The sequence below is a fragment of the Fonticula alba genome (genome assembly GCF_000388065.1).
Source record: "Fonticula alba strain ATCC 38817 unplaced genomic scaffold supercont2.6, whole genome shotgun sequence".
Taxonomy (NCBI): Eukaryota; order Rotosphaerida; family Fonticulaceae; genus Fonticula; species Fonticula alba.
Window position 1 is genome coordinate 1,375,610 of NW_009242976.1, and position 7,394 is coordinate 1,383,003.

General features: G+C 65.6%; 2 protein-coding genes across 2 annotated transcripts in view; one reads left to right on the forward strand and one right to left on the reverse strand.

The window, feature by feature from the left end:
• Nucleotides 1-83: 83 nt before the first annotated feature.
• H696_03971 (hypothetical protein) lies at nt 84-2,130 on the forward strand (the record flags this gene model as incomplete). The annotated part of the gene is made up of 5 exons (XM_009497840.1): nt 84-92; nt 197-331; nt 490-576; nt 690-916; nt 1,122-2,130. The coding sequence occupies 5 exons, from the start codon at nt 84-86 to the stop codon at nt 2,128-2,130; spliced, it is 1,467 nt and encodes a 488-aa protein (XP_009496115.1).
• Nucleotides 2,131-2,380: 250 nt separating this feature from the next.
• H696_03972 (hypothetical protein) overlaps nt 2,381-7,394 on the reverse strand; it is a 5,447-nt gene continuing 433 nt past the window's right edge. Inside the window, exons 2-14 of the mRNA XM_009497841.1 lie at nt 7,175-7,379; nt 6,816-7,018; nt 6,546-6,651; nt 6,197-6,356; nt 5,635-6,063; nt 5,403-5,526; nt 5,038-5,215; nt 4,632-4,954; nt 4,426-4,506; nt 4,174-4,318; nt 3,770-4,029; nt 3,563-3,651; nt 2,381-3,434 (exon numbers count right to left, since the gene is read on the reverse strand). Coding sequence (XP_009496116.1) covers nt 3,053-3,434; nt 3,563-3,651; nt 3,770-4,029; nt 4,174-4,318; nt 4,426-4,506; nt 4,632-4,954; nt 5,038-5,215; nt 5,403-5,526; nt 5,635-6,063; nt 6,197-6,356; nt 6,546-6,651; nt 6,816-7,018; nt 7,175-7,379 — 2,685 coding nt within the window. The 3' untranslated portion in view covers nt 2,381-3,052. The remainder of the gene's footprint in view (nt 3,435-3,562; nt 3,652-3,769; nt 4,030-4,173; nt 4,319-4,425; nt 4,507-4,631; nt 4,955-5,037; nt 5,216-5,402; nt 5,527-5,634; nt 6,064-6,196; nt 6,357-6,545; nt 6,652-6,815; nt 7,019-7,174; nt 7,380-7,394) is intronic.

The window sequence follows — 7,394 nt, forward strand, 5'->3', positions numbered from 1 at the left end:
CCCCCCCCCCGGCCCGATGGCCGGCAGTCTGGTTCATCTCGGTCTTCGGTATCGGCCTCCTCCTGGCCCTGCTTTTCTTCCGGATGTTCCGCGTGCGTTGGAAGCCGCATCTCCGATGCACCTCTCCCTGTGCATCCTCGATTGTTCCTTTTTTTTTCCCCCCCTCCTTTCTCACCTCCCCTCCGTCCGGCCGTAGCTTTTCCTGATCTATCGCTACCGGCGCTCCGGTGGCATCCTTCTCCTCTACTTTGGCGTCTTCCTCTTTTGGATGCCGCACATCATCCTGGCCGTCACTTCCAGCGCCCTGCGCATCCAGGGGCCGATTGTCCTCGTGCGTGCTGTCCTCCGGGCCTGCCTCCGCCACGCCCATGCAGTGTCTATTGTCTTGCTCGCTCGGATGGCCGAGCCGCATCCTGCTCCTGACCTGAAAAGCACATCCTCTTCCGCGCGCTGCCTCTCCCTCATTCTTCCTCCCTCTGGCCCATGCAGAACGGCGTGGTCGGCTGCTTCGACATTTCCCCCGTCCCGATGTTCCTCTCGGCCATGGTCACCACCTTCAATTGCATCGTCCTGTTTGTGCGTCTGCCGCCTGCCTCCCCGCCGACGGGGCTGCTTCATTCTCGGCCCGTGGCATGACCTAACTCTCCCCTCCTCCCCCTGCATCCATCCTCGGCTCCTCCCTCGCACAGATCTTCTCCATCCTCAATCGCCGGCGCATTCGCCAAAAGTACCTCAATGAGTACCGTCTCGTCCGATGGCAATCCATTGTCACCGCCATCTTCTACATCCTGCTGGTGGGGCTGCATGTTGGCAAGGTGGCTTTCGTCCACAAGCACGGCTACGCCGTGTCTCTGGTCCCGGTGGCCATGGTGTCCATCCTCTTCTGGGGCATTGTCGGGCCGCCTTTCTACAATTTGTGCGCATTCAGTCCTCCCTCCCCTTTCCTCCAGCCCAATCTCCCTGCCTGCCCTTGGTCTCTCTCCCTCTCTCTCTCTCTGTGTGTGTGGCCTTTCCTTTGCCCCCTTCCCCTGGTGGCATTGTCCCATGCTCTGTGCCCCCATGCAAAGTACTAATCCCTCCCTGGGCCTTCCCCTGCCTTGTGCCCGGATCACACGCGCCAGCATCTTCCATCGTGAGGCCTATCTGCTGGCCTTCCATGAAACTTTCCAGTTCAAGTTTGAGCCGTACTCGCTCAATTCCTCCTCGACCGACAACCGGTCCAGCTCGACCGCCGGCGGTCCTGGCTCCCCCGAGAGCTATGAGCTGGCCACCCACCAGAGCACCACTTGTGAGGAGGATCTCTTCCACATCGAGAAGGCCGACATCGCCGCGGCCAATGCAAAGGCCGCCGCCGGGGTGGCGGTTGTGGCAGGCCCGGCCATTTTCGTGCGCTCCATCAGCCTGGACTCTTTCGAGGTGAATCGCGAGGGCTTCACCCCGGCGGCCACGACCGGCACCGGTGGAGTGGGCCGCGTTTCCGGCATCCCGGCCTCTCCCCGAACCTCCATGCTCTTCCAGACCGACCCGACGCTGGACCCGCGCGTGAGCTTCAACAGCAGCGGCAGCAGCAGTGCCAGCAGCAGTAGCGGCAGCCACCCCGCTGCCATGGGCGCCCTCCATGGGGAGGGGAGATCTGCCCCATCCCCTTCGCATGCCGTCACCACCGGCCCCCCCTTCGCCGGTCCCGACGCAGGGCCGACCCCGGTCTCGGCATCATCCGGCCCCGACTCCCGGACACAAGTGCTCGCCCAGGACTCGGCCGTACCGACGGTGACCCTCGCCGGTGGCCACACCCCGCCCCCCGCCGGGCCATCGCCCTCCCTGGCTGGCCAGCCCTTCGGTGAGGGCCCCCTCACGGGGAGCGGTGGCACTCTGCTGTTGTCCGGCCAGGAGTCCGGCGAGGAGTCCGCCAAGGAGTCCGCGGGGGAATTCACCTCGGAGGAGGACCTGTCCGAAAAGGAGCATGCCCCCGAGCACCCGGACCCCGGGGAGGCGTCCATGTCCTCGGATGCCAGTGCCTCGGACTCCTCTTCCCCGCCATCGCGCGCGTCCAGCCGCTCCTCGGAGTCGGATGATGCTCTTCCCCCGCTCGGGGGTCCGAATGACGACGACACTTCTTCGGATGAGTGATTAGCCATGCGCTCGCCGTGGCGGCCCCGCTCCCCCCCCCCTGCCACGTCCGCCCCTCGCCTCTCCCCTCGCCCCTTCGGCCTTGCAATTTTCTTGCCCTTGTTGGTGCTGGCACCCGCCCCCCCCCCCTTGTCCACATTTTTCCCCCGACCTTCGAGCCTGCGGCAGCTGAGTGGGCATTGTCATTTTTCTCCCCTCCCCCCATGTAGCCCTTCAGTCTGTCTGTCTGCCCGTCCGTCCGTCCGTCCGTCTCTCTCTCTCTCTCTCCCTCCCATGCGCCTCGTAGGTATACGGGATACTGCGCTTCACATTAGTCGGCTGCCTCGCTGTGTCTCGTCCAGCCATGATGACCCTCCCAGGTCGCTGCTCTCCCGCTCTATCTCCCCCCTTCCCTCTTCCTCTCATCCCGCCCGTGCCTCCTTGGACGCAGCAGAGTGCAGAAGCTTTCCCCCCCTCTCCCTCGCCCGCCTCCCGCCCGCAAGCACCAGCCTTCCCTTTCGATCGGGGGAGGCGGAGCGTGTGTGTGTGTGTGTGTGTGTGTATGTGTATTTGCTTCTCCCTTCCAGTGAAACTGGGAAAATACACGTCTCCTGTGTTTTGTTAGCTGCGCCATGTCGAATCCTGACGGCCTGGCGAATGTTCATTCTTCCTCCCGCGAAAGGGACCATGGCGGAGAGTGGACCCGAGCACCCGCGTTTGGGCCACTTCCACAGGTGCACATGCACTCTGACATGATACATCGACCAAGCACATGGCCAAACGAGCAGAGGACTCACGGGCCCGGTCGGGCAGCGGGACAGGAGAAAGGAAGAGACGGGGAAAGACGCGCGCGTGCATGCGCCGAGCGAGCCGAACCCGAGGGAGGCGCACACAGCCCAACGGGGAGCCACATCGGAGGGGAGGCCGGGGCAGGCTCGCGCGCCTAATGGCCGCCCGCCAGGGCGCCCTCCGATGCGACGAGGACTTGGCGCGCGGCCGCAGACACCCGCTGGCGCCCTGGCAGCTCCACCCCCGGGGCAGACGCCTGGTGGTGTGCCAGCTGGCTCACCCGATCAATCCAGCCCAGTCCGCAGACCCCCTCCTCGGGGTCAGTTGGGCCCGGGGCCAGGCCCGTCAGCACGGCCATCGCCCGGAGGGCGGTCTCCCCGGCGGAGATGGCCTGCAACTGGCCGGGCTGCAGCTGGCCGGCCGGTGTGTCGAGAATCTCATCGGCTGGGATCAGGGTCAAGCAGGCGTCCGCCAGACTTCCGGCCAGGGCCGCGCGCTTGGCATTGGATGGCATGTATGCGACAAAGCGGGCAGCGCTACCGGGCCAGACCCATCGGTGAGTTGACATGAAAATGGCGACCTCAAAAGGGGCAAGAGGCAAGGGGGGCGGGGGGCGGGGGGCGGGGGGCGGATGTAGGAACCCCCCCCCCCATAAGCAACATACTTCAAGCAGAGGGCCGCAAAGGACCCGGCGCCGGCCGGAGTAGCGACCACCTGCTCCGGCAGGCGGGAAATACACTCATAGAAGAGATCCTGTGGGCGAGAGGGAGGGAGAGGAGCGTGTGTGTGTGTGTGTGGTGGGGGGGGGGGGGACAAAGCATTGTCAGCATCTCCCCACAAGAGAAGCAGTGCCACAGGAGCGGAGGCATACCGAAGTCAGTTGCGACGCCACGGCCGTGCCGGTGGCCGGGTCCGCGGTGCCCAGGACATTGACCAGCGCTCGGCAGCCCATGATGGCACAGCGCATCCGGTCGCCCGGGGAGATGCCATTCTCGGCCGCATGCGCCGGCGACTTGTTCAGCAGGCTGCAGGTGACCAGCGCATCGACCAGGGCATCCGGGATGCCGGAAGACTGCCACACCGCCGGGAGCTGCGTGTTGCGCGCCGAGATGAGGGAGATCAGGTCAAGGACTATCGAGTCGGGGAGATCCAGAAGGGCGTTTGTGTGCGTGTGTGAGGGGGAGAGAGGGAGAGGGAGACGAAGCGGTCAGGCAACGGGCACGCGGATGGAGGAGGAGGAGGCAGGAAGGGGCGTGCACAGGCAGGAGAACGCACCGCCGAATACCACACCCGGCGGGGCATGCAGCAGAGCCTTGTAGATGCAGAACAGGACCGACTGCGTCAGCTGGAAGGATGTGCTGCTATCGAGCGGACCCTCGAGCGAGGCGATCAGCGTCAGCTCCTCATACGTCATCGAATCCTATGGAGGGGCGCACGACATCATGGGGGCAGGGGACACGGAGCAGGGCAAGGTCAGATTGAGGGCAATCCCCGGCGGCGAGAGAGGGCACCGGCCACTGGGCGCACATCGGGAGACGAGCTGGCCTGCCAGGCGCGAATGGTGTCGATGGCGCGCTTGGCACTCGACTGGGCCAGGAGAACCGGCTCCTGGAGCGGGGCGCAACGTCGGGTTTTGATATGGGGGGGGGGGGAGGGCAACACAGGTCAGATCGGGGAGAATGGCAAGGGCCGGGAAGCTAAAGGCCGTGGATGGGACAGCCGGGACAACGCACCGGCAGGGACTTCTTGACCGGCTTGGCCGTGGCCGCGGCCGGGCCCGGGGCATCCGGCACATAGCGCCCGGCGCCGGTCAGCGGGTCGGCCGAGGCGGCGGCCCCCCCATGGCCGAAGGACGCCGAGGGAGTCGAATCCATGGACGGCCGATAGCGCCCGGCACCGGTATACGGGTCGGAGTAGGCATTGGAGCTGCTCTCGGAGGAGAGTGCCTCGCGCGCGCCGGTGGCATTGTTCAGGATGAACTGGACCACCTGCTCGAGGTACGACTGCGGGAGGAGATGGGTGTCGAGGAAACGCTGTGCGGCCATGTACGGGCAGTCTGCCATGGCCATCCGCCGGAGGTCTGTGTGAATGCCAAGATACAAAGGAGAAGAAGGAACAACGCCATGCGCGTGCGCGCACCACCCAGGTTGTAGGGGAGCTTCTTGGGCGGGGCATCGTCCTCGGCGTCGACGTCGAAGACGAAGTCGTACAGCTGCCCTTCGAAGGGGACCTTGCTGGTTGAAGCGCCACCGGCCCCTCCGGACTCACCCGCATCCACTCGACCGATGTTCAGCCACTTGGACTGGTGGTTGATCCACTGGGCGCCCGTGGGGATTTGTCCGTGTGAAGAGCCAGGAAATCACCAGCAAGCCCGGCGATATGGCCGTGTGTGTGTGTGTGTGTGTGTGTGTGTGTGTGTGTGTGTGTGTGTGTGTGTGCGTGCGTGCGCTGGTTAGTCGTGCGTACATGGGCAGGCAGAGGGCGCCGCCAAAAGGGGACAGTACCTGATAGGCATGCGTGTTCTCGGGGTTCGCGGGATCGCGCACAAAGCGCACGCAGTCGGGCCCGGTCGCGGACGGGAGCTGCTCCACCGAGGCAGCAGCCCCATCGGTCGAGCCGTACAGGCCGCTACCCGGATTCCGGCGAGAGGAAACCACGGCGCACATGCACATTCATGGGGAACACATGTCAGGGGCAGGTATGGCGAAGCAGGCACGCGCATGGGACAGGACACACCGAGGAACGGCCGAGATCGACAGGGCACTTTCGTATTTTTCCTGGCTCGAGGTCCCGACAGCCGGCGCCTCGGAGGAGAACACCCGCACACAGAGGTCGCTGCCGGCGGCCGCCAGCAGGAGCGGCTTCTCGCCGGTCACCGCCGGCGGTCCGGCCAGCGCGACGCACGCCCACACCGACAGCCCCGGCAGCGGAATGGCCTGCGTCTGTCGCAGGGAGAGAGCCCCGCCAGTGCGGGCAAGCTTCCACACCCGCACGGTCCGGTCCTCGCCGGACGAGGCCAGCACCATGTGGTCCGGGGTCACTCGCAGCACCGTCGTCGAGTAGATCAGCGACAAGGGGCGCTGGTTTTCCGGCGCAGGGGTGCCCACGGGCGAGCTGACCACCGGCGTCGGGCTGAACGTCGGGCCGACCCACACATGCAGCTGGCTGAGGCGTGACCATGAGGGATGTTAGCATGCCTGAAGAGTGCCAGGGAGGCGGCCTCCCCTCGCCCCACGCCTCCCAGCAGGTCTGACACAGGAGGCCCAATGCCCAAAGGAGGGGCCACAGAGAGACGAACCCATCATTGCTGGCCGATACAAAGGCCGGGCCCGGGCCGAGCACCGAGCCACCCGGCAGCTTGGAAAGGCCGCGGATGCAGTCCTGATGCACGCCCTCCAGGCTGTACTTCACCTGGCCAGTCTCCAGACTCCAGGCGTAGATGTTCCGGTCGCCGCCGCCTGGAGGGGGAGAAAGAAGGACAGCGAGCAAAATGAAAATGCCAGTGTCAGAGCCAGGTGGTGGTAGTGATGGAAGAGGAAAAGCGCCTTCGGCCAGGTGTTCCCCCCCGCCCCGTTCACGCCGTGACCCTTCGTCTGGTGGGGGTCTTTGCCGCGGCCAACCAGCCGGCAGTGTGCGTGTATGCGTACAGGTGACCACGGTGTCCTCCTCGGGGAAGATGAGCGCCCCCCACACGGCCATGGTATGCGGCTCGCCCAGGACGAAAAGCGACACGCCGGTGGTCATATCCCAAATCTGACGAGATCCGTTTGGTGGGGCGTGTGCATGTGTGTTAGCAGGAAAGGCGCAGCTCGGGAGGCTGGTCACATGCAAGATGATGGCAGACAAAGGGGGGGGGGGGGGAGGGGAGCGAGGGAGGACAAGAGAGACCGGGCTCCCAGAAAAAGAAAACCACGCACCCGGGCAGTCTCATCCCAGGACGTTGAGACCAGCCAGGCCCGATCGCCGGATTCGGACACCGCGGCAGAAAGCGAGCACACATTCGAGGTGTGCCCACGCAGGCGCCAAGTGGGCGAGCAGGCATCCCCACTGGCGCCGGGCTGCAGCAGGCCCACGTCGTACACGAGAATCTCGTTGTCAATGCCGGCCGTGGCAAGCAGACCTGCATTTGCCCGCCCCACCAGGTAGCGTGCTGTTAGTGCATTGGCGCGGCCGGCTACGATGGGCCGAAGGCAGGGGGGGGGGGGGAGGACCAGGCCGAGGCGAAGAGAAGAAAGGGGCGGGCGGGGAGGGGGGGAGGGACACGGGAAGATCATACCCTCGGGGAACTGCTGCGAGGGGGGCACCACGGCGACTGCATTGACAAAGCGCGTGTGGTGGCGCAAAATGACCGGATCCTCCGTGGTGTCGGTCATGTTGGGCTCGGCGCCGGCGAGCGAGCAGGCCTTGGGCCAGATGCGCACCGAGGCGTCGCGCGAGCCGGACACAAGGCGTCCATCCGGCAGGACGGCCAGGGATTTGATCTGCGCAGGGGGTCG